Consider the following 26,906-nt stretch of genomic DNA (forward strand, 5'->3'; position numbering starts at 1 on the left):
GGGGTCAGTGTGCAGGTGGAGGTGGGGTCCGGCGTCGGGTGACTAAGGGGCGATTAGGGATTTTTGCCTGAGCATGTCCCTGACCCAGTCAGAACAGGATGAGGGGGAAACAGGCAGAGGGGCGGCTGCAGAGAGACCCCAGCAATTGACCGTGTTCCTTTTTCAGACCTTGTGTGTGTTGACTGCAGAGAACACACATTTGATATGACAAATATATTCAATCATCTTTTTATATGTAAATATATTTAACATCCTGTGGGATGAATGAAGTGGCAAGATTTTACAAAAGTAGGTATTCACCAAAATGCCTCCTAATCAAATATTCTCAACAAAGAGATGGATTTAAAGTCCTTCATCAATCATTCTTTCATTTCATGCAGTCTCAGTGGCATCATCATCTTTCCCACTTCCTTTGACCTCCGCTCGCTGATTGACAGCTATGTGGAAAAAAACAGAGGAACGTTTCCTTCCTCGTTGTGTTCGACCAGAACAATGCGAGTGTGGGTGTGTGATCTGATGAACCAGCAGCAGCAGCGCACCACCCTGCTCTACAGGGGTCTGTAGACCTGTTTCTCACAGCCTGTAGCAGAGAAAATGAAATGTATGTAACTGTACATGTGAATAACATGTAGGGCTTCTGTCAGTAGTTGTTTATTTTATAGAATCGTGTGGGAATAGATGAGCCTGGAATAATCAGTTTGTTATTTGGTGTATTAGATAACGGTGAAAAGCACCTTCATGTTAAAGAGTTTAAATGACTCGTGAAATAATTATGAAATAGTTACCAAATATTTGTTGCAGCCCTATAATCAACAACAAAACGATTTAAGAAGGCTGGGATCATCACCTCGTCCGATTGTACCAGCGATCCAGTCTGCTAGGTAAACCCCGTTCCTCATAACTTTTATCATTTTATTCCGACATAAAACAGCAAAATGATGAAATTCCTCAGCCTCTGAAAACTGCAAACATTTAAATAATTGATAAACGTGCTGGATAGATTGCTTTCTGATTTATGATCTTCTGCGATGCAAAACTGTTAATGTTAGGACAAATGTAATTATATGACTTTCAAGCAAAAAAAGTCTTTTGTTTCGAGCTGAACGACTCCGTCGGTGTGACTAATTGTCAGCATGGTTATCGTTTTGTTCCTTTGTGATTTCTCTGCCTTTCTTGTAACTACACTCATATCTGAGCACACCTGACGGGCTCATATTATATATGTTTTTTTTACCGTGATTTAATAGTGTTGCCCAAATGATGTAATCAGCTTTACACCTACACCTATTAACCTCTTCAACGGTTACGCCTTGCTTAAACTCCTTTTTTGCCTTGAGAACTCATGTAATTCTTCATAGCACAGCTTCAACAAGGAGCTGGAAACATACACCACATCACAAAGGATACTGGATTGAGATCTGGTGACTGTGGATGCCATTTGAGTACAGTGAATAGTGTTGAGTACATGTTTAAGAAAGCAGTTTGAAATTATTTGAGCTTTGTAACATGATGTGAAATCCTGCTGGAAGCAGCAATCAGAAGATGGGTACACTGATGGTCATAGATGGATGGACATGGCTGTGGGGTTTCATCAAGCCTAATTACACTTAATTATCGTATTATACCACCAGCAGCAGCATGAAGGATTAATAGAAGGCAGGACAGATCCATGCTTTCTTGCCTCAATCTCAGATCCTACCATCGGGATGCTGAGGCAGAAATCAAGACTCAACAGACCAGGCAACATTTTTCCAGTCCTCCGTTTGAATTGTTGTCTCAGATTCCTGTTATCAGCTGACAGGAGTGAAATACTCTGAAATACTCAGACCAACCATGCCACATTCAAAGTCTCTTTTCTTCTCAGTTCTAATGCTCAGTTTGCGCTTCAGCAGGTCATCTTGTCCATGTCTTTATGTCTAAATGCATGGAGTTGTTGCCATGACATTCGCTGATTAGATATTTGCAGTTGAACAGGCGTACCTAACAAACTAGGATGAGTGAGTTTTTGCCAGCATGAAAATCTTAGAAAAGTTTTGGAAGTTTTAATTCTCGCTCCTTTTGGTCTGCCCTCTCAGCAGCCACAGTTGTTTAAGTTCAGTGTTGTGCTTTAAATGATAAGGTGATGTTTGCCTCTTGAAGCTCACTGATGAGATGTAAAAGCAGCCTCCTGAGAGGACACTAAGCTGTACTCATTACACTGAGGTTAAGTGCCTTAGACAATAGTGGATTAGAGCAGCAAGGTCTGTGCTGTAATTGTCATGTTTCCTTTAAAAGCAGCAAAGGCAGTGGTGAGGTATTAGCTTGTGGTATGACATTACATCATGGGGCTCGCTTTCCTTGATAAGAGTCACTGCATTTAGATCTCATGAGACAATCTTACAGGGGAAAAATCCTGTTGAAGCAGCGAAATTCTGCGTGTGGAGCTTTTTGTTGTATTGAGCCACGGGGTAGTGAGACTAAATTAACATAATTTTTTTTTTTAAAAAACGAAGAAAAGAAACGATAAAAAAAAAAGAAATTAATTAACTTAGAGGTGCAAAACTGGAAAGGTAGTGAAATAACCAATTTCATAAGAATCTGGATGAATCCCATTAATTAAACCTGTAGCTTTTATAAATCAGGGTTTTAGAGCATAATTAATCCAGTGATGAGAAGTCTTTCATTTTACACATAAAACGCCATAACAGGGAAATTTACTCATTTTAGCCAAGTGCAAATGTTAGGTGTACACTGCCATCTTCTGGTTGCTTTGAGTAAAACACAAAACAAACAAACGTGACATCTGAACACACAAATAACAAGCAGCCTGCGAAAGATTGACTCCAGTCTGTGCGTGAAGTCGTACCAACTTCGAACTGGAGTTTTAAATAAAATGAAATCAGCAGTCAACAGTTTCTAGTGGGTTCATGTTTATTAATAATTCTCAGTAATAAAAAGAAACAATTAATTACTAACATGGCTTAAAAGTTCCACAAAGGAAAAAGTGTACAAAGTATTCTAAACATTAAGGAAACCTTCATTTTTCTTCAACTTAAATTAATGTTTTCAATTTGGCAGCTCACGCAGTAGAAGCTGACTGTAACAGCTTTTAATCCTCTGTAATTACAGCGTGTTGAACACGCTTTCGAAGGCTCATGAAAGTGCTCATTAACCATAAATTGAGCTATAATAGTGTATTGAAGTGAAAAGATGGGATTTTATGGAGAAGACGGCTAAAAAAAACAAATGAGGAAGAGAAGAGGTTTTGTAAAAAGTATTTTTAGAGAAGAAAGTATAAGTGGGAGAAGAGTCAGTTTCTGAATATGTAATAACTTACAACTTTTTTTGTCTTTCCTTTTTCTCACGGACTGATACTATAAACTAACTTCTTGGAAAACAGTCACGCTCTGAAAGAAATCCACTGTGGTCACACAGCTGCTAAAAGACACACGAAAAAATGACTTTTCAAAATAAAAGCCAAGAGCTGTGTGTAAGTTCAAAAACAACCATGCCATGTTAAGGAAATGAAAATATAGCTTTAAGACTGATGACAATTTACCAAGGGATCCAATTTCTCCGATTCAGACCAAAATAGTGCTGACAGGCAGCCGTGCTCTGCTCTTCATCAAGAACCGAAGGAACCGAAGAACAATAGGACGTCTTAAAACAGGAACATGTGGGTGAAAGCTTTCCCATATAAAACGCTGACCGAGCACTCAACATGCCACGATCACTATCTAAAGTCATATATACAGCTGTTTAAAAACAACAAAAAAGAACAGATAACATGAAAATACTAAAAAAGAACATAAAGAAATAAAATATTCACTCAACACATCATACGCATACGTACTTCAAACAGAAAAGTTCATTTCGAAGAGCCGCTCATTACGAATCATGCGTACCCGAAAGGAAGACAGACATGAGATGATGGGTAGGCATGAGGTGGAGCCGGTGGTGGGTGTCAACAGAGGGCTACTAGGTACGAGGAGTTGACGACAGAAGCCAAAACCTCCACCGCAGCAGCCATGCCCTGCATCCATCCTCCACCCACTGCACCAAAAATACCTTGAGATAGTAGCATGCGCCCTCCCATTTTCCTCTCATCTCCGTGCCTTGAAGTCAGAATAACTGGCTCTCAGCTAACTCAATATCACTAAAGTGCTCTCTTTCTCTCACCAGTTAACCCTGTAGCGCCAGGTGTACATTTGATACATGAGTTTTTGAGACTTCTACATCATCAATGCATTGCACTTTTTTTTAAAGCAACAGAACATTTTTAAACATAAAAAATGGCTGTGGCAAAGATGATACCAATTTAAATGCTTACACGCAAATTAATACTTCCTTTTATTTAAAAAAAATGTGTCTGAATTTTCAATTAAGACACAATAAATGAAGAATTTTCTGGCAGTTTTCTTATGACTTTACAGGGTTAAGCGCATCACTGAGGTCAGCCAAGGGGACACAAAAAAAAAGAAAAAAGACGACGACATACAAATGAACACTTGCATAGTATCAAACGCCAGAAGCTTCCATCAAAAATAAAAACAAATAAAATGAGGAAAATTAAGTAACTTTTCAACTTACGGTCCACAAATATATCACACTTGAGAAGTGTGTGTGTGTTTGTGTACATGTGGGCGTGAGAAATCTGTACAGCTGTGCAGACATGAGAAGCTCAAATGGTGGAGACAGCTGTCATTTGTCTGTGTGTGTGTGTGTGTGTGTGTGTAAGACTGGGCTGTGAGGAGAGAGAGAGGGAGAGTCCGTCCATCTGTGTGTGTGATGTGAAGCTGGCTCCAGCATCAGCTCAGTACTTCGGCACTTTGCTGTAATCTTCCCGGCCAACGTTCTTGCAGAGACACATGGAGAGGATCATCCCGAGGAGCTGGAGGAAAGAGGAGTTGTCGGCTTAGATATTGCATTTGAAACTGATGAGCAGAGTGTGCACTCAAACATGCAGGTGATAAAACCAAAGAATTTCTGTGTATTTACAACAGGCTACAATTATTGAACCACAGGCTTTGTTTTTTTCTCCAAGTCTGTCTTGAAACAATATTCACATACTTTAGTTATGTCCACTGCAGAGCTTCAACCGCACATGTCCATTTACGCTGGCATGAGAAACGTGTTTCCCCAAATTCTGCTTTAATGTAATGTACCCTTAACCCTAGTTTAGCTTCAAAAAAAGGGTATTTTTTAAAAATATTGTACACTGTCTTTTAATTTAAAATTTTTTAATCTGCTGTTCGATTTATTTTCTTTTTAAAATTTTGCATTGTGTCAGCACTTTGTGATTCCTGTCTGTGAGACGTTTTGGAAACACTACATATCCAGTCTTAGTTTGAAAACGACAGCACCGTGTTTTAGTCTAAAACGGCAGAAACTGAGACTACTGGAAACATTATTATATAGAAAAAGCAGGGACAGATACTACATAAATAAACACTGCTTGCTTTCTGTTCTGAGGACCTCAGGCCTCTCGCTTTTGAGCCATGATTCACAACCTCAGATGTCAGGATCGTACTTCAATACCTCCCAGTTTTTTTAACGTAAAGAGCCAGATTCTAATTTCACCTTCAATTTTACTGCAAATTCTAAAGGTTCAAACACTCTCCTCCACCTACATTTATATATTATTCAAAAAAGGTAAGCTATATAAATAAGTTTTTGGTTTTCCTAAAACTTTGGAGGTTTTGTTTTCTAAAGGCTTCTTCACTTTCCTTTTAGTGCCTCTGACATTCAGTTAAAGAGGAAGGAGAAGCTTTTCTTTTTAACCAAACTAGATTCTGCCTACAAGAGTTATGTACACATGCTGGCCAGCTGTTTCACTCTGCTTCCAGCTAAGCTAACTGGCTGAAGCCAGAGGTGTGGTAATGAAGACCAAACTTTTAAAGGAACAGTACATGTGGCACCTGGGTGTAGGATTAAGCTGCTGTTGTCGGTGTAGTTACACATTCACCTAACAAAACAAGCAAAAGATCCATAAAGGAAAGACCTCGAGAGAAGGCACAGATCTTCAACTCGAACTCAAACCCACTTTGGTGACCTTTTGTGAATGAGGAAGGAGTTAAAAGTAGCCTATAGCAGTATATATGGAGGATTATAAAGTCTATCTACTACGATAATCTAAACACATATGTTTGCTTTCTGCCATCGTTGTAATGAACAAACATAATTTAATGCATTTATTTATCTTGTGTCTGCCTGACCTAACTTGAAACTGTATACCAGCTACGATCCAAGCAAACGCAGACATGGTGCAGTTAAAAACAAATATACTGGCAGCCTTAAGGCACTCTTGATAAAAATCAGAACAGGAAGAGGCGGATACTGTACCTCCACGACTGCCACGGCAGCACAGATCCCCAGAATAACTCCCAAGTTATCCTTTAGCCATGTTTCTATGGTGGTTTTACAGCCCTACAGGAGAGAACAAGAGGGGGGGGGGGGGGGGGACATGCAGAGAGATGAATGATTACAGGATCACAGCCGGACATGAACTGAGCCTTTTGAAAGCACAACTGTTAGCTCTGGGTTGAGCCTGTGAGGGGAAGAATAACAGGTTTAGCTTAGCCGAGGAAGGGAGCGACTGGGGAGTGTAAAGTTTCTCAAACACGCAGACCAAACAACAGAACGGTGGAGTTGTACTGCTGTTTGGATAAATCAGAGCAGTATGAACAATTTGCCTCGGCTGCCACCGATCACGGCGCTGATTGAGTTTAACCACAGTCGCACACTGAGCTGCCAGTCTTAGTCAAACAGTTCTGTAAAGATTAAAGGTGTGACGTCTGTGTCATCTCCCTAACCATGGCCTAGACTTAAAAACAAAACAAAAATCCAAACTGGTGGGTTTTCATTTTGAAACGTGTAACTTTTGCTCTGTTTATGTCTACTGTCCATTCTGCTCCACAGTTTTAGGACCCTTAAAACAGAGTTGTGTTTTAAGATCTCCACCCAGTCTTAGTCTGAAAGCTTCAGTAATCTGTTTGCTAAGACTACTGGAAAATTCAACTCCGACATCTACTTTACCTTAATGCTGATTGGGCCTTATCAGACACAAACATTAAGTGTTAAAAATCGTTAAATTCCCTAAAACAAAGAATCATAAATTAAAAATCATTCCTATGCTTACGTGCAGCTGCAAAGTACTTCAAATAAGTCTATACTTCTTGTAGTACACATCCAATCAGTAAGTAAGATACTTTTTAAATGCAGTGATAATAACTGTAGTAAAACTCTGATGACAGCAGATCATCTGCCTCCATTTCATCCCATCCCCAACATTCGCCTATGTCACAGCAACCGTCTACACGTCCTCCTTCACTACATCCATGAATCTTCTTTGTGTCCTTCCTCTTTTCCTTTGTCCAGTGTATCCACTAACCCTCCTCTGCACATGTCCAAACCATCTCAGCCCTGCCTCTCTAACGTATAAAGGCCGAATCAAACATGCAGATCATCAATTCCTTTTTTTTTTTTTTTTTTTTTTAAAAATACTGTGATATTATTAATTTTACTACAGTATTTTGGGGCTGTCCCACTGCCTGGAGAAAACATTAAAGAAAATACCAAAAATAATAATAATAATAATAATAATAATAATAATAATAATTTGTATAAGCAGCAATATCATGGTATGGAAATAAAACAATTTCAGTCTAGGTTGTATAATTTAACAGTTGCTCGCCTAATTTTCAACTCTTAGCGCACAGACAGGAGGCTGCAGACTTTACATTGTGTTATTTACCGTTTCATAAACAGGTGGATCCGAGGACAAGGTTGAACACAGGCCTGCTAGCGCCTTATCCACTCCAGGCAAGGAATCATTACGACAGGAGCAGGAATACTGCACCTGGGTGCTGTTCTTGACCACAGGGTTCTCAGACCAGTTGCCCGGCCCAGTAAAACCACAGCATTTCATCTGGTAATATGGGAGAAAGTAAGGATGTGAGACAAGTTAGAAACACAAAAACCTCCACAGAGGATGGATTGAAAAGATTTTGCTGCATTTTATTTCTTTAAAAGAGACAAAAATGAATTGGAAATGAAACTGGATCCAAAATTAGCAAATCCCTTGGCTCTGTGAATGAGTAGTTGTATTATGATATTTGAGAACAATGTATTCTTGGCTGCTGCTTTCAGAAAGACCAGGAGGAAAGAGGCTTGGCAAGAAAGAGGGAAAGGTGGAAGAAGAGAGGGAAGAAACTGGGTACAGGCTGATTAGTTTAATGAGTTAGTTCATCCAAAGTGCAAAGCATACACATATTTTCACGTATCCCTCAGATCAGTTTTATTTGTATAGTTCTGAAAAGGCTGTCTCCAGAAAACGGTGGATGTGATGGAACTTAGGGAGCCCACCGGATTGGATGAAAGTTAAGTTAGACGAAGGCTGCAGGTTACAGACCTACAACTATTCAGCACAATTAGTCTCTCCTGATGTATGGAAAGCTGCAATCACACCGTTAGCTGCTTGCATGATAATTGTTGATTGACTGAGTTACGCATTAAAAAGGATAGAAAAGCTGCTTATAATGTATTGTAATGTGATTCTTGAAGAATTATTTAGAGTAATCACGCCTGCCACCAAAACAATCCAAACTGAAATCTAAACAAATGGTTTTTTTTTTTTTGGTTTTTTTTTTTGGGGGGGGGGGGGGTCGAGAAGGCGTGGAAACACACTGAAGCGTCAACTCACCGTCCTCTGAATGTAGTCCAAGGGGTGCTCTGTGGTCCTGTTATTGGGGTAGGTGATGATCACAGTCTTAATAATGCTGTCCATCTCATATGCCAACTGGAATTGAATACGAGTATATTATTATCAGTGTCTAAGAATCAGAAAACACACCATGGCTGTACGTAAATAAAAGTGCTTTTTATTTTAGGCATTAAAAAAAAAAGGTTGAACACCAGCCAGAGAGGGGAAGTGAAACAGTGGTGATGAAGGAAAGCAAATAAACAAGCAACAACCCCCCACAAATCCCACAGATGATCGTTCTTTTCCAAATTTTAAATTTATGCTTCTTCGAGCACCGCCGCAGTCGGTTCTTCTATGTGACGTCTCTTGCTGGGCTCAAACATTGTTCAAATACAGCTTAGCAAGAGAACGACTCCGTGTTTATGTGTGTACGACCACAGAGCGGTGGCAGAGATGCAGCTTCTGAGGCTCTACAGCGAGAGCCTCGCCCTATTCTGGGAATGGGCACCACCCTGCCCTGTGGTGAGCCTTAAACACAGGGAGGGTGTCTTGGGCTACAGATACGCAGATACACATGTACGTACACATACATGCATATAAATGCTGGAGGGCTGAAATAGCCACCACCTATCCTGAGCGCAGTGGTGAGGTTTATCAAGGGAAAGGCTTTTTATGTCTTGGAAAAGAAAGGCCATGTTTAGAGAACAAAACCGGTTTTAGATGTTTATGTGCTCCAACTTAACACTCCCTTTAGAACAACACAAAGGTGGTGCTATTACTGGTTTGACCTGTATAAGAAAGGTTTTAAGGGGGGAAAACATTAAAACATCAGGAGTTCAGAAAAACACATTTACAGCTACGCAACAGCTTTTTAAAATTTAATCCAATACGTTTTGAAAATCTTAAGCTGTTTTTTGGTGTTGTTTGTCATGGTTTTTATTTTAGCCAGCTTGTGTTTTAATTCAAGCCCCCCTGCCGAGCTAATAACATCTATCAAAGGATTAAACTTTGCCACAGTTTGGTTGCTGTTGTTTAAAACTTTTTTTTCACCCAGAAATGGGTGACATGATAGTTAATACGATGACAATTTCTGCCTCTGGGGTGAAAAGTACTAACGTATAGAAGATGAAGACAGACTTATTTCATATGATTAAAGCTTTAAAAACATCATTTAATGCGATTCTCCAGCACACTCGCTCCACATCACTAATATGATGACGAAAGCCTTCGATTACAGCAACCTACAAACTACTTCCGGTACTGTTATCACATGTCTCCTGTCCTCCTTCTTTATCTCACTTTTCACAATCCAATCACATGACACAAACTCAAACTGAAACTTTCCATTTGTTGAACTTTGGATTCCTTACAGGTTAATGTACACACAGCCAGCGAAAGCTGTGAAGGGGAAACAAGTACCCAGTGGGCCCAAACTGTACTAGTGGGTGGAGGAGTGGTAGGTGGTAGAATGCACGAGAAGCGGGGGAAACAGGTTAAATTAGGAAATATGGTAAAAATAAAAAAGGAAACAAATATAACACAAAAAGAAAGAAGATGTGAAAAAAAAATATAGGGGAAGAGAGTAAAGCAGGATCAACTAAACTAGCTTCTTACCCGATCTCTCTGGAAGTAAATGAGAACTCCAGCAGTGATCTGGGCAACGAGGATGAGGAGGAGGCAGGTGAAGTACTGTGAGGGGACAAAGACGTATGTCAGTTTTACATAACCACTGATAAGAGATGAAAAACACCGATGCAAATCTTAAAGCAGATAAAATAATTATTTTTTTTAACAGGAGTGAATGAAGTAAGAAAGCTTGTATTGGTGAACATATATCTGTAGTTCCCATCAGCTTTGCACAGTTTCACAGCAAGTTTCAGGTAATTATAGGCTGCTGGTTTAGTTTAGGTTTTTTAATTAGTAGCAGCAGGAAGACTTTCAACGAACACTAACATATCCAGCCACACGCAGCTGATAGATAGAAAATAGATTATTAAGTCCTGAATATCATGAAACTCGGTTATTTTTGGGCAGCCAAAACACCAAAACAAGTGTTGACACTTTTTCTGAATGAAAAAACCCCCCTCTAAAAACAGATTCAGAAGAATTTAATGAGGCCAATCTCACGTTAAAGCTTATCTTCTCAGACATGGCTGCTTTGGTCCCGACAAGTTCCAGCATGAATGCTGTTTTTAGATCTTATTCCGTGCTCTATGATTAAACCACAGACCTCAAACTTGCACAGAGGTCAAACTTTAACTTGTCTTTTCAAATCAACCTGAAGTTTGTGTCAGACTCCACAGTTTCCAAGCCCTAAGGCAAGTGTGTGGGGAGAGGTGCGAGACCGAGGGCATACTAGTCACTTTAGTTTCCAACATGGTGCACAGTGAATTCATTCCCTGCGGTGAAACTGTCAACGTGGAGCTCTATTCGAACTTTCTGGGGCTTCTGAAGAAGAACATTCAGCAGAAGTGATGTGAATTATGGTGCATGTCAGCCAGCCATCTCCTGTCAGCTCAGAGCACACTCAAAACGCAGAAGTTTCTGGACCGCTCACCAGTTTTGCTTCCCTACATTTTCATCCTTTTCACGAAAATGACAATCAAGTTGCAGGTCCACTGTTATGACACACAGGAGGTGATCCAATGAATATTGCAGAGACATAAATGTAGAGTCATAACAGGACTTCGACTAAGATAGCAGCCGTGCTGAAAACAGTGTAGGAGACGATTGTGAGATCAGCCAACGGTAAAGCTTATAATGTTTATAATCTGGACCTGTTCTCTTAACTTTTTTTATTGCATCTCATCCTCACACAGTTAATGTACTGAATAGATAGAAAGTAAACAAATTATCAACTCTAATAAATGGAAATTTATTCACATGTAACAAATAGAAACAAAACAGAATAAGAGAAAAACACTTTTTGGGCAGACACATCCAGCTTTTCCAGTCTTTCCTCAGTGTGTGTGTGTGTGTGTGTGTGAGTGTGAGTGTGAGTGAGAGAGAGAGAGAGAGAGAGAGGCTCTACTGCCAGCTGGTCACTGTCACTGGAAGAAGTAGGTCACAGCAGTTATTCAGTTAACCCCTTGCAGGTTTAACACTGTAGGTCACGCACCCATCCCCACTCTTGTTGTATCCCCTACATTTTACTGGCTTTATCCCCATCCCCCCCACCCCACCACCTGTAAATCCACACATGCTGTGATAGCCTGGCAGCACACATTTAGCAGAAATGCTGAAGGGTTTTAATGTCAGCAGGAATATACCACATGTTCTTAGCCTTGAGAGCTCAAGCAGGTAGGTGAATGTTTCATTAAATAAAATTAAGCTTCTGTGTGTTTAAAACGATAAGAGAATAAATATAAATAAGTAGGAAACAATACCTCGAACAGTATTTACTGTTTTAATTATGCACTCGATTGCAGATAGAGGCAAAAGAGATTAAAAAGAGTTTAAAGTCAGTGTAGCTTCTCACCAGACCCAGAAGACAACGGACTTCGTAGATGGATCCAATGCAGCCAAAGAAGCCCATGGCCATCGTCAGGGAACCCACTCCAATGAGGATGTATGAGGCCACTTTCACAGTATCTGATGATTCCTCTGGAGAAGATGGAAACAATCAGGGGCACAGAAAGAGATCAACATATAGAATTCCTGAGATCTAAAAGGGTGGCACAAACATGATTTTTATGGTGACAGGCCCCTGACTTCTGTTCTTTTTCTCCACTAACTGTAATACAAATGCAACTGTGTCTAGCAGGCCAAATGAGACAGACTTTTGCACCACATAAGTGGGGGCCTTTTTACTTCTGCAAACACATTTTTACACACACAGGTTACGGTTAGCCAAACCTCGTTCACCGAGCAAATTTTCTATGTTGAAATCATGCAAGCTTTTGTGTGAGAACACATTCTTTTCTCACACAAAAGGTTTTTCTCTCAGAGTAGACTGAGACAAGTCAGTGTGTGGCGAGATAAATTGATTTCCCTTTCTGGTATGTAGAGTGGGAGGGATTCTGCAGGAGGAGGGGGCCGGCACTGGGAAGGTTGGAGAGGAGATAAATTGGAGCCATTATGTGACTCTGTGTGTTATCTGCTTTGGAAGAGCTCCAAAGACTCCAAGCTCAATCCACGGATGAGGCTAGATTTTGAGCTCTGTCAAATGGCTCCATCTTATCAAGGATTCCTGGGCCAAGCAAACAAAACAGCAAATCAGATAACTCACTCGCGACAGTTTGGTAAAAGAGCTGACAGACAGAAAGGCTCTGACACCTCACCTCTAATACCTGTGAATATATTTCTGTGTTGCTTTTCTTTATATGTGCTCTGTCAGATGCACAGTCAATATTAATATCTCTGAAGATTGTTAAAATCAAGCTAAACTTTATTACTCTACTTTATGACTGCAAAGAAGGAACATTAGCTCTTCTTGAACTAGCACCATGTTACTTTGAAAACCTCCATGATACACTTTATCATCTGCACTTATCGGAACAGGATGCATCATTAAACAAAAATAAATAGAAAATCTTTATGGCTGCAGCACATTTTCATATCCTGTCTTAACTATAAATAATATTTTATAGCTCACGCAACTTGTCAGAACACTAAATGGAAGCCTTTACAGCATTTACAGTAATTTCTTGTTAGTACTGAAACACCTTTAAATACGTGATATAAACTTACCAAAACTATGAACAAGATGTGACTGAATGCATGTACACTGCTGATTCGACATGGGCTACCATAACAGTGTATGCTGTGGTGGTTTAAGAATACTTTCTGAAAGTGATGAGGTCACCGTGTATCGAGTGTTTATGAGGTAACATTAAAAGGGAGGCAGACAACCATGTTGTATGTTCTATATCCGGTATTCAGCTGGGGCATGTTATTTCTGTCTTTCTCATAACCGCACGCCCAACCCTCCCCTCACACACACACACGCAACCAACTAGTAGCTGCAAAAGCAACAGATGTCCACGGGTTTCAGTAATTAACCTGAGGGATTTAGGGACATGCATAAAAGTATACAGTAGGTACAGTTAGGAGCCGGAGCGAGAACATTTAGCAACACTAAATATATTAATGCATGTAAGAGATTTCTAAGGCTCTAGTTAGAGGTGCAACAAATCAACATTTACATAGTCAGACGAGAGAGAAAAGCAAAGAAAAAGTTACATGACACAGCAAGATATGTGCCGACATTTTGCTTCCTATATTGTCATCATTACATTTATTAGTGTAATTCAACGCACTGAAGGTTCACTTGAAGAGTATGCAGCTACAGTGGACCGCAAACATGTATTTTCCATGTAGATGGTAAACCGGTGTGCTATGATTATTAACTACAGAGTTTAAATTAGATGTTCTGTGTGTGGTTTTCATGCAGCCCGGTGTTTACGCAAACTAATAACATACACCCAGAAGTTTGAGGAACTGCAGTGCAACTCTAATGCAATAACATGGGTATTTGTAAGAAGCAACATTTTAGTTCACAAACAGAATTATACAATCATGTAGACATCCAAGCCTCTGTATGAAAAATGTCACCAAACAGAATTAAAGCTGTATATTTTAATTAGCCTGCATAGTATAAAATGCAGGCTAATTTCAGTTAACGGAAATGTTTCAACACACTTAGTTTTAGATTGTTAACATAACTCACTACAAAAACCTTGGCAGCAGCTAACTGAAAAACACAATCGGGGTACTGAGTCTGCTTAGTTCTTCTTTCCATCTTTTCATCACACATTTAGAAAAATGAAGCCTTTTTAAATAAAAAACAAAACAACAGTTTCCTTGTACTCCTAAGACCAGTTGCAGGTGTTTCAAAGGTTGCAGCAGCAGAACAGAAACTGTTCTTTACAAGCTTCCTGCATCTGTGTGCTTCTGGAGTAATACCAAAAACATAGCATCCTCCTGCAGTCAGCATGTATTAGCCTGGTTACTGTGCTATTCTGTCATCTACTCTGGCAAGTTTCTATGTAGGTCTCTGTTAGATATTCTAAAATAGTTACTTCAGTGGTTTCCATGGAACTTTCCATTTAAAGAAGGAAAACTCATGGTGCCCTTCAAGACGGCTGGCGAGGGAGAGCAGGAGTTAGGATTGTTTGGTGCTGCAGGTCCTTCTGTAAACATGACCGAAGCCACACACTGAGCTTCCATACAGATGGCGAAAAGTCATACTTGACTATACGCACAGGTTTAAAAATTAAACACAGGCAGATCAAGTTTTTTTTCCTTTACTTTGCTGAATTCTGAGTTGAAAGAGTCCAAAGAAAATCTTTTTCCAGCATGTTCTCTTTTTCTCTCCCTGTGCCTCTGTAAAAGTTTCGGAATTAATATGAAGCACATTTCCAAACAGTGCTTTGGCGCGCTCTCCGTCTCACATACCTCTTCTCCCTGACTCCCAGGCTGACTTGTCTAAATAATATGCACGCTGTATTTTAGCAAACGCCAGCAAGATAAACTGAAGGCATCATGTTACAGTAAACTATTAACATCAGTGCTCTGATATAGGCGAGTATATAGTGAGGGGAAGATGTCTTTTTTAACTTAAAAAGAGGGGGGGCAGGGGCGCCTGAAACCACAACATCCTCATAGTTTCCCTGCCTGAAGTCACTGGGACAGCTGCAAAGGCCTTTGCTAATATAACTCATAAAGAATGGAAACTAAAAACACAAAGATCCTGTTTATAGGCAGACCAAGCTTCTGAGGGGAATGCACAAGAGTCAATAAACAGAGCTGGCTGGAGCTTTTGTTCTTCTGCAGAGTGATACGATATTTTCTGTGAGGTTAGACATCCAAGGCGGAGCAGAGTTTGACCAGTCCATGGTATAGGGAACATAAATACAAGTAGGGGGGGAGGTCATTAGACTCCTCCTAGCACGAATAAGGTATGAATGAATCATGCTATCTCTTGGGGAACAGCTGGATTATCACAACAATAGGCCTGAGGCTGAAAAGGATGATGCACACTCTACTGCCTTTATTTCCTGAAGGCCTAATTTGAGATAACCAAACTCAGCTGAACAACAACCTTGGACTCACTAAGTTTTAGGACAATAAAGGTCAATTCTAGAGATTGTTTTGATCAAACTCTACTCTTTTCACAAACAACCGATCAAGATAGCAAATGAAAAAATAACCCCAAACTTCCAACCAAAATACAGATGACTTCTGCTCTACTTGACCTAGAATTTTCTTATCTCATTATCAAAGAACTCAACTTTTATTTTTGATCATTCAGACTTCTATTTAGTCCATTAATCGTACTTGTTAAAAATCACTGGAAAGTTCAGCCGATGCCGTAAAACCAAACAATGCAAGGCGCCGAAACAATTAACAAAACAGTAATTAATCTATTTTGACTGATTCAAACTGAGTCTGTCTAAGAGCAGTAAATCTCACAGCCCTTCTAGCCTGGCACAGTGAATCAGGTCACAACCACTCATCAGAGGTTGAGTTAAATGGAACATTAGACCCTGCTTTGGCAAACACGACATATGCAGATCTCCTATAGGAAAGAGGTATCAGAGTCACGTAGAAGAAAGTGCTGCATCTGACTTCCAACATGTACCAAGTTGCCAGACAATAAAAAGAAGGAATTTCTCTTTACAAACTGAGAAAAAAACTTGACTGCTGCTCTTGGAAATGCTCCACTTGGGATGAATACACTGAAAGCATTTATAAAAGAGATTTATGGCAACTAAGAGTTTCCATCCGTGGTTCTCTGCTTTTTCAGGCAAATCTGGACATGGGCTTCATTATGCTTTCTCCAGTCTTCTTCACAGTAGTTGGAGACGTTTCTATCTTTAAGAAAGCTGATAACTGCAATAATAACGTATTTCTTACTATGCAGTGTCTACAAGTAGATATGTGAGAACATCTGTACAAGTGGGAAATGTTATCTAGCACCTCTGCCATCTGTAGGACTAAGAAAACGGGCAAGTTCAAAGTGTGGAAAGTGGAGGAGGGGGATACAACTGCCATTTTCCACCCTAAGATGAAACCTTTTAAGATGCCCTAGTAATCAAGAGCCCGTCATCCCCCCTGAGTAACCCACTTCTCACAGATGTGCCTATCAGTGTGTGTCTGTATCTCTACAGGGTGCACAGGAAGTCATCAACATTCATATGTGAGTCACACTTTTAGTAAGGTGTGAGCAGACCCTCGTGACCTTTTAGGAATGCGCCTCAGGGGATAAAATCTGCATTAGTTGTAGAGAGGAGGTACTTACGTAGGACAGCAATGAAGCTCTTGTTATCAAGCAGAACCCACAGTCCAAAGCCCAGGATAAGGGCTCCAAACACCTGTGGAGGTGACAGAGAAAAATCAGGCACAATATGTGCTCTAATGTCTTACACACGGTTTGTAGTTGGTTTGTTTTTTTCTTTTTTGCCCTCTTGGTCTGTCACATGTGGGATACATCTGATTGCATCTTGTCCCTTGTGTTTCTGTCTGCCTTTCTCTTTCTCTCATAACAACATTTGGAAAGAAACAGGATGTGGAGGCAGTCATTCCACAGGCTTTTCTCACAATTAACATCAGTATTCATAACAGAACTGGAAACTGGAACATAGTGTAATTGGTTCCTTAAAGCCTCCAAAAATTATCAGATTTACTTTATATACCCTTGTAATGAGGCTATGAAGCTGAGACTATCAATGTAATTAAGCGGGGCCTTGTTTGGAAATTGTGGGGCACTGTAGAGGGGGCAAAATTCTCAAATAAGAGGCTCTGTTGATTCCCCAGCTATCCACTTGTATCGTTGCCCCTCCCCAACCTCCCAGCAGTAATTAAAGCCTTCGTTAAGAGCCGTTCATTTAGAGAGACTCTTGTGCTCCCGGCAGCCATCATTAGCCCTCCACTTCCTGGCTTCCCCTAACCTCCCCTAGACTAATCTGTCCACATGGACAAACACTGACACAGACACACACGCTTCCTATTAGACACCAGTGGCGCATTCACATCAAAAGGTCTGCATCAGGTTTACAGCCACAGACCCTTAGAAAGGTCTGGACATCCTCGCAGAGTCAGTTTTAGGAGTCTGGGGTTGTATGAACCTCTGGACTTTATGTTGTGACCAGCCCAAGCGACTAGGAAACAAACAGAAACCATCTGTTGTAATTTAGACCTGACCGAACTTCATATCTCCTATCACAGAGAGAGTCACAGCGACATTTCCCTGTGTATCTCTACCATCCCCTGGCAGCATCTGACAGTTATTCAAATATAACCCTGAAAGACATCATGCAACTCTAAGTGCGTCATAAGTGTAGGATGCAGCATACTCGTCTGTCTAGCTTAGCTAAACAAAACTGCTGACAAGGTGAAAGTTGGGTTACTCTAACAGTGTGTGCAATGCATGTGCAGATACTTACAAAGAAGAGGAGGTTGAAGAGAAATAGAAAGTATTTGGTGACTGCAACGCATCCTTTCCCCATGGCTGTGTTTCTGGGAGACAAAAGAGAATTTATTGGCTATTAACGTCAGAGAGTTATATCACAGTAAAGCGTGGGCAAGACATTAAAAAAAAATAAAAAAAAAAAAAAGAGAGAGAGATCACAAACCGACTCAAGATGAAGAAAAGACACAACAAGGAAAGTTAGCTTTGAGTCAAGGACGTCGAGAAATCTGCAAAGCTGGATTCCTGATTAAACACAGCTTCAAATCTTCAAAGCAGCGTCAGCCTAGTTCATTTTTAAACAGTCACATTTCTCCAGGCTTAAATAGCTCAACCGACCAACTTATTCCCTCTTTTGTGCGACAACTGCTGCCCTGTTGTTGGAAAATATCGTGTTTTCACAGTAACACTTGTTAATGAATGCAGTTGCGTTCTTGACAAACAAGAAGAACCACCCTGGTTGGAAAGAGCAGCAGGAGGACCACCACAAAGTGATGAGTGGTGAAGTCACGACGGCTATGTGGAGAGGATGACGGCTCGTGTGGTTACGTGTACTACTATCTCAAATCGAGAGAGACTAGACCAACCTACCAACTGCTATAACACAACACGGAAACAACGAGTTTGGTTAGCAACAGTTTTTTTGCAGTGAATTTTATGAAGGAGCCTATATGGTATAAAACTACAACCAATAAACACACGACCGAACACTGCTGTGATCACATCCTCGAGGAAAGGCCTTCACTGTCTGATATTCTTGGTTTTAGAATAGAATATCATCAGCTGCACTGTTTTACAGTAGTTTACCTCATGCTCACATGCAGCCTGTTTGGGTTTCATACATACACAGAGTGCACTTGGTGACTTTTCTCAAAGTAATTTTTTCCCTTTAAAAAAAAAAAAAAAGAAAGAAAAGAAAAAAAAAGTAGGCCAGGCCAGCACCACACACTCGGTACACTTCATGAAGCCTCCCTGGTAACATGATTCAGCCTGAGCAGAACCAGTCCAACGACAATATTCACCACAGCTTTCTCATACTAAGGAAAAACAGGAAATATAACCAGCTATTGTGGTTATTCGAGGAGTCTGAGATACAACATGGAGGCACTTGTATATCTCATGACAAGCTCTCTCTTCCTGTGTCACTTATTTCATCTAAACCTTCTTCCAGTATCTGTAACAAGTAATCATGTATTTAGTTCTTTTTTCTTTTGCCTATGTTAACCAACAGTTCAAATTAACAATATGTATCTTGTAAATCCACTCAAATGACTTGCAAATGAAGACTATTTACTTTGCTGACATCTCTTAATCACATCTCGTTTCCTCTTCACTTGATAAGAAGTCTGTCTACAGATTACGCATAAAGGAAGCTGCCGTGTTTTTCCAGACACTGTGTATGTCAAAGAAGAGAACATGAAAATTAATTATAGCCTAAAGATAATATGAAAAATAGGTTCTGCTCAACAATACTCGTTGTTAGTTAAACTTAGCCGGGTCAGATCTATGATACGTGTCACTGCCTCGCTCTCTCCTCCTCCCCCATTTCCTGTCTATCTCCTTCACTGTACAAATAAAGCCAAAAGCTACAAAACAGACTTAAAAAAAAAAAAAAAAACCCAGCAAAAAACAACCAAACCCCAAAGCTTTGATGCTGTTCAGTGTAGTTCAAACTGGTTTTACCATCAAATTTCATTTGAACTGCTGGTAACTATCACATGAGTGAGTTACTTAGACTACACAAACATAAACACAGACAAACAAATACTTCAGATTGCTTTCTGAAGAATACTTTCAGATTCAACATGCTTTCGTGGTTTTAAGTTGTTTGTCAGATACACAGTCTGTAGAGCAGCTCTATCAAAAGCCTTTCAATATTATTACTTATTAAATGTAGCATAAAAATACTGATAGAAATACCAACACAATTTCATATTTACAAAGCTACACACAATGCAAAGCCCAAACCACACAGCAGATACCCTTGCAAAGTAGATAATCCTTAAAGGAGATTGTTGGTCTTTATGTCTAGATGGTGAGCAGCAGCGGGGATTAAAAAAAGGCTTAGTTATGACAACCATTGTTTGCTGACTGAGCCCCCAGTCCATCTTAAAACAGTTCCCAACAATGCCTCAATGCTACTTATTATATTTCTGAAACAACAAACATAAATAAGATAACGTGCTAGCTAGGGCTGCCACGATTTGTCGACTAGTCACGATTACGTCGACTATCAAAATCGTCGACGACTGATTTAATAGTCGACGTGTCGTTTGAAGCTTTGTAAGATCGCAAAAGACGCAGGAATAATAGCAGGATTTAAGAGTGTAATAACGGACTGAAACAGAAGATGGCAGCACAGCATGTACAAGGATGCCAGCTGCCGTTAAACCCCGAAGAAGAAGAAGCAGCTGTGTCCCAGAATTCATAGCGCGGCCCAGCTTAGTTTCCAACAATGGCGGTAGCTAGTTAGTTTTAATATTACTCTTATTATTCTTTCTGGGTCACAAAATAAACGTTTAACATATTTTCAGGCGAGAATGTAGCTGTGTAAACCTCAAATATCGGCTCAGTTTATCAGGACACCACATATTTTCAAAAGCGCTCCGACGTTTTCGGAGACGTCTGTTACCCACTAGCTCGATAGCTAGCCGGGGGCTAGGTCACTAGCGCCGTGAGAACACCGGACTCCCGGCAAATTGTTTTCAAACCCACCGCCGTCTTTCGCGACTCAGGTTAAATATATATGAGTCACTTAGATAAATTAAAAATGTTGTTGTTTGGCTTTTTTTTTTTTTTTTTGTATTTTATTTGTTCCTGAGTAAATCGGTTTGGCTGAGATTAAAGTTATAGTTTTTACACAGCTGAATAAACGTCAAGCAGACAGCTGATTATCAGAAGTGTGAGATGCTGGAGAATATACTCCGGTGTCCTGTTATATTTTAGATAGCAAGGAGTTTATTAAACTTTACCGAAACAATCTGCAAATTTCATTAAAATTGAATAAACTATCATCTTGTCTTTATTTTTAGTTAGCACCTTAAAAGCTTAAAGCTGTAAGCTAATGATAGTTATATAAGAGCAGATGCTGCTGGTGCAATAAGCTGTAGTTTTACGTCCAGTGGATGATGATCTGATTAGTCGACTAATCGCATAAATAATCGGTGACTAGTCGACTATCAAAATAATCGTTTGTGGCAGCCCTAGTGCTAGCCTAATTTATTACGAGGCAGTAACTGAGGTTATACTCTTTTGGGAGTATAGCTTTCATAGAAGCTCGCACACTGACAAGATCAAGTTGAAAATGCATTTAGAGAATTCTTATTGCGTAGCTTACACAGTCAAAGCCAATCACAGTTAACTTCCTGGAAGCATGTGAAAATAAAGGCTCGGCAGTGGAATGGGAAGTGGAGCTAAACAGCCACCCAGGAGTGGGATTTTAACCATTCATTACAAGTAGAAAATATATATATGCTGCTGCTGATGTCAAAAGGCAGTTTACTTGAAAGGTTATTTTTCATCTCTCCAATTTGAACTAGGTGAAGGCTCAGCTTGGTGTAAAAACAATGTGCAGGATAGAAAAAAGAAAAATTCCCCTGAATAAAACCGCGACAGAATTACCTGAACTTCCCGGCCCTGTGATCTCACACATTTTTTCCCCCCTCTTTACATCCTCCATCTCCCTCCCTGTGGTTTGGCGTAAGGTGCGAACACCTACTAACAGTATTTTGGGTGCAATAAAAGGTTAAAAGCATTACGCTGAAATAAGTGTTTGTACAAAGGGTCAGTTCACAAGCATGGGTTACAGAGACGAGACAGCACGAATGGCAGATGGCAGCAACTGTGTCTGAAATGGACCCAGCATTGATCAGCTATGGTCGTGTTGAACACAAAACGTCAGGCAGTGTGCCAAGCTCCCTCTACTACCTCCTCCTAACATGGGTCATATTCCCATTTAATATGACCCACTTACGCATCTGTGAGGCCACAGTGTTGGAACGAATGAACCAGACACCATCCTGGTACTACTAAAGCTCTCAATATCGTGCCAGAATCCTGCTTTAACATTTCAAAAACTGTTGATCACCATGCACGAACAGGTTGTAGGTTGTTTACTGCTGCATTTCAGTGACAAAAGAAAACATCTTCAAAATGCATGCATTCCTAGAAACAGCCCCTGGAGTAAAATCCGCCTCTGCGGTCTGCTGGTCAGAGAATCAGAGCTGCTAGTATTGATAGCTTTCGTCAACATGTTATTTTTTATGTCTATGAAAGTTTTTAATTCGCCTGAGTCATGGGGTGTCGGTAATATAGACGATGTTTTATCAGTTCAGTTGCTTTATTAGTTGATACACCTCAGTGGGTTTTCAGGGATGGAGGGGATTTCCCATTTTGCATCTATGTAATGACAAGCTGTATGGCAAAAGAAATCAGTAAACTCCCCATCTGTGGTTGGGTGCCTGGTACCTACCCACGTAAATGAAAATGATGACACATCTGTGGCAACAAGACTAAACACAGATTTGGTCTACAGTCACTATATCATGTAATTGACAATGTTTTTATCCACCCATCCAACCATATCAAGTCACATCATTGCCAATAAATCAGAGAGATTTGTTCCCGTTTCTCGGTTTCTAAGAACAGCCAAGGGGTTGAGGTTATCAGATGTGTGATCACAGAATTACGTCTTTGTTTTCTGGGGTGGGGTTCTACTGTTTCTGGTTTTCTATTCAAAGCTGAGTGTGAAGTGGTGTGGGTGAGATGTGCACCTCTAATTGTGATGTCATGGTTTTTGGCCGGAAAAGTGGTCAAATCCCTGCTCCGGTTTGAAAGTAAGCTCCTCTACTTGAGGTAGCAACTTTTAAGTATTTATACAAGTGGTGAAACAGTGGAGTCCAGCATTGTCAAATAAATGTCGATATACTGGTCAAGATTCCTACAATCTACGGGCTGTGAGCTATGAGAGAAAGGACAAAATCATAGATACAAGCAGTAGAAAGGACTTAAAGTGTCTGAGCTCCCCCTTAGAAATAGCGTGATGACTCCAGTCACTCGGGAGAGGACAGAGTATGACCAACGTTCCTCTACATCAGAAAAGACAAAAGGGGGGGGAGGGGGGGGGGGGGTTCGGCCATCTGACTAGGATGCCTCCTTGTCCCATCCTAGTCAAGGTGTTTGAGAGATTTTCTAGGGCAGATACAGGACATTCAGCAGAGATGTCGTCTCTCAGCTGGCTTAGGAACACCAAGAAGAGCTGAAGACAGTGAGGATGGACAGGAAGAGCTATATTTACACTGCTGTCCTCATGACACGGACCCTTACAGGTCATAGAAAATGGATGAATGGAATTTTGTGAGATGACAGATTTCAAATTTCCACTTATGTGACATTTAAACTGTCAGAAACCAAAAAAAAAAAAAAAATCCCCCACTATTCAGTAGAAAAGATGAGGCATTTATGGCAACGAGACAATCATTTTGTGTATAAACGAAACAAAACAGAGTAGCAAAAAACCCCACCAAACTCTAAATTCAATGATACATAACAGCAGCCGAATGAAAAATAATGAATGGGAAGAAAGGAATCTAATTTTAACAGAATTAAATATCAAAGTTTAATACCAGCAGAAATTCTTTTGACATCCTTAGACCAAGAAGAGTCAAAGAAAAAAAAACAAGAACAAAAACAAAACTGTAATTACTAATCTATTAACACAATGATTTGTGGTGCAACAGCAGTGGGAGAGGGTTTTTTTTTTTAGAGAGACTTCTGTCTGGGAGGTATTTTGCCAGAAAGTTCTCTTTTCTAATACATCATTTTTTAGTTTTCATTGGTAGTTTGGTCCACTTTTTAGAAAGCCCTGCTGGCATATATTCTTAGTTGCTGATGACCTTTACAGCGAGTCATCAATACCTGTTATGGTGCTTCCAAAATTAGATTTTATTCTGTATAGGCTCTATAGGTCCAACAAAACCACTGAGTAACTCGATTACGTCAATCTACAACTGTTCTCCAAACCCTGAAGTACAGTTTAACAAATTTAACAATTTGTCCAATCACAAATACTTCCAGAATAAGCAAACACTCAAAATAGTCCCTTACTCTACTCTACATTAAACTTTAGAGAGAGGCGTTTGAGCCCAGGCAGGCACTGAGAATTCATTTGCCTACTCAGACTTCAACTTCTTCTCGTACACCACAAAATTGCTTAAAGGCATACCACAAATGCAGAAAGACTGCAAGACTGTATTAACTGGATGTTACCTAGAATTTCAGTAGCTTACTCATTGCTTCCACTTCAAACTATCTCAGCTTACAATTAGGGCTGTTGCACTGAGAGAAATAAAACAGTTACTAGGCCCCTAACATGTGGAAGGACCACCCAAACCCTGGAATTACAGCACCATTTTTTGGATGTGTTTTTTTTTTTTTTTCCCCCCCAGTGCTCCCACAGAGCCTCCACGGTGAAAAGTGCAAAAGGTTTAGGCCACTCCTGCTGGAGAATGGCCAAAAATGTTTCTGGTTCTTCTTGTTCTTCTTGTTCCATAGACAAGTATCAGAGCACTTAACTAGCTGGATTAATGAAGAGAAATGTATAAAATTCGAAAAACAGCCCCATCTTCTCAGATTACAGACAATATCAGACACCGACTCAATAAGTGGGTAATTAAAAGTTATTTTATATCCACCACGAATACTGGCTACTGTGTAAATAATACGTTTTAGTGTCAGTGCGTCACCTGTTTTGTTTTTTTTACTTTGAATATTCAGACCACAAGTTTATTGGGATTTATTAAGATCAACATGGGAGAAGATTGATAGGAATTGTTGGAAACTAATTTACTTTAATTACAATTCATTTTATTTAGGGATTTATTTTCTGTAATCTTTCTGTGTATGTGCCAGATGTAGAAGGCTTCCACCTGTATGTTTTGTGCTCACAGTATAACAAAGACGTGAAAACTTTGAACTCTTTTACCCTGAAGCTTCACACTGTAATTACTGCATTAAGGGGATGAACTGTGCTCAAATTTCATATTTAAAAAGACTTTGATGCTGATAATCTTGATAACTAATAACCACTTCACATCAGTTATTATAATTTTCTGATTAGTATGTGTTTTATGTGCACTTTGCTTTCAATTCAGTTTACTTTCAGTTTAATTCTTGTTTTTTGGCAATTTGTTTACTTTTCGTTTCAATACTAGCTTTTCTCAATTTTTAAACTGTATTAATGGAAAATGTCAGAGGCAGGATTTAGCCACTACTGATCTATTAATATTTAGGGGTGGCTGTAGTTCAGAATGTAGAGCAGGTCATCTACTAATTGGAAGACTGGTGGTTCGATCTCTGGCTGCTCCAGTCTGCATGCCAAATATCCTTAGGCAAGATACTAACCCAAAGCTGATCCCCTTTTTAAATGCAGTTGAGCCTCAATAAACACATCTATCAATGTCTTTGCCAAATTTAAATAAAAACTAAACTAAACTAAAAATATTTTCCCTGTAATTCTATTTTAGTTCATTTTTGTTTTGTGTTATATTTCAGTTAACTAAAACTAGATGTGAAAATATATTTGAGTGAACTATAATAGCTTTACTTCACATGCTTTCACGTGTTTATTATACCGATCTGGCATGTGAGACCACATACGTTTGGGCCCCAGATTTCATAGGTACGTCACTGGTCTTAAACGCTTTAAACTTTGCATTACGTTGCCTCATTTAAAAAAAAAAAAAGGGGGGGGGGGGGGGAGTTGTTTTATTAGTTTTTTTTTTTCATTTGCTCAAGTGTAAAGTCTAAAAAAATAATCACAAAATACCAATCATAACAATTATCCACACTCAGCCATTTTTTCAGTGTCCAGGAAGGTCGAAATAATGTAATTACACCATGTCGAAAGCAGAACCTTGAACATCTGTTTTAACGTTTGCCCAACAAACACGTACAGCTCTCACACAACATATTAAAGTCAATACACCAGCATTAAACGTGCACAAACGACAAAAAGCGAGGACTTGAATCTGGCTGAAAAAGTATTTTTACATCTGAATGACTCCTGGGACTGAAACTCTGGCTCTGCCTGACACTGAACACAGCATCTCGTGTCTTTCACGGCTAGCTGACCGTCCACTGACCAGCTCCTCAAATTTCCCCGACAAAATTAACTACTCACTCTATTAACAAGTTTCCAGCAACTTTAACAGAAAATAAACGGCCCATAAAGACCGTTGTAAACTAAACAAAAGGTCTCCAAACAAAGTACAAAAAAAGGGGGCATTCCAACGGCGTGTTTTCACAAGCTAGCGCGGGTAACTCTGGGGTTATTACTAGCTAGATACACAAAAACATCGCAAACACTTACTTTGCGTCTCTGGAGGTGCTCAGAGCTGACAGAGGAGTCTACCGTTGAAACAGAGTCTGGTCTCGGAGTGTGAGAGAAACAAATGATGGTGTCTGTCTGACTGGTTTGTGTGTGGTTTATGTGCGTGAGGGGGCAAATTCGTTACACCCACATTTTTAACCCTCTCCTGCCTTCCTGGTGCAACACAACTGCAGGTGTGTTTTTTAGTTCTTTTATTACAATTTCACAACCTCAACCTTGTGAGTTTTTCTTTTGTGGGTGTCTCATTTACACAACGGGCACATTGTTTTCTTTTCTTCATCAGGAGAAAACAAAAAAACAACAAAAAAACCCAAAAAACAAACCGCATTCAACTTCCTGTCAGACATTGCATTTGCGCAGTTTACAACGGCATCTAAGAAAACAGTGTAACACCTGTAACACCTTAGCAATCAGTAAAGGATTTTCGT

General features: G+C 39.9%; 1 protein-coding gene across 1 annotated transcript; it reads right to left on the reverse strand.

Annotated features, from left to right (window-relative positions):
* Positions 1-2,892: 2,892 nt before the first annotated feature.
* cd82b (CD82 molecule b) lies at positions 2,893-26,636 on the reverse strand. Its single transcript, XM_085462174.1, has 9 exons — positions 26,458-26,636; positions 18,067-18,139; positions 16,923-16,995; positions 12,159-12,283; positions 10,295-10,369; positions 8,681-8,776; positions 7,733-7,906; positions 6,322-6,405; positions 2,893-4,870 (listed from the first exon to the last, which is right to left on the reverse strand). The coding sequence occupies exons 2-9, from the start codon at positions 18,127-18,129 to the stop codon at positions 4,793-4,795; spliced, it is 768 nt and encodes a 255-aa protein (XP_085318300.1). The 5' UTR covers positions 18,130-18,139; positions 26,458-26,636; the 3' UTR covers positions 2,893-4,792.
* Positions 26,637-26,906: the final 270 nt, after the last annotated feature.

The sequence above is a fragment of the Copadichromis virginalis genome, linkage group LG7 (genome assembly GCF_057382275.1).
Source record: "Copadichromis virginalis isolate Kocher_CV1m ecotype Utaka linkage group LG7, C_Virginalis_male_GT1.1, whole genome shotgun sequence".
NCBI classification, from domain to species: Eukaryota; Metazoa; Chordata; class Actinopteri; order Cichliformes; family Cichlidae; genus Copadichromis; species Copadichromis virginalis.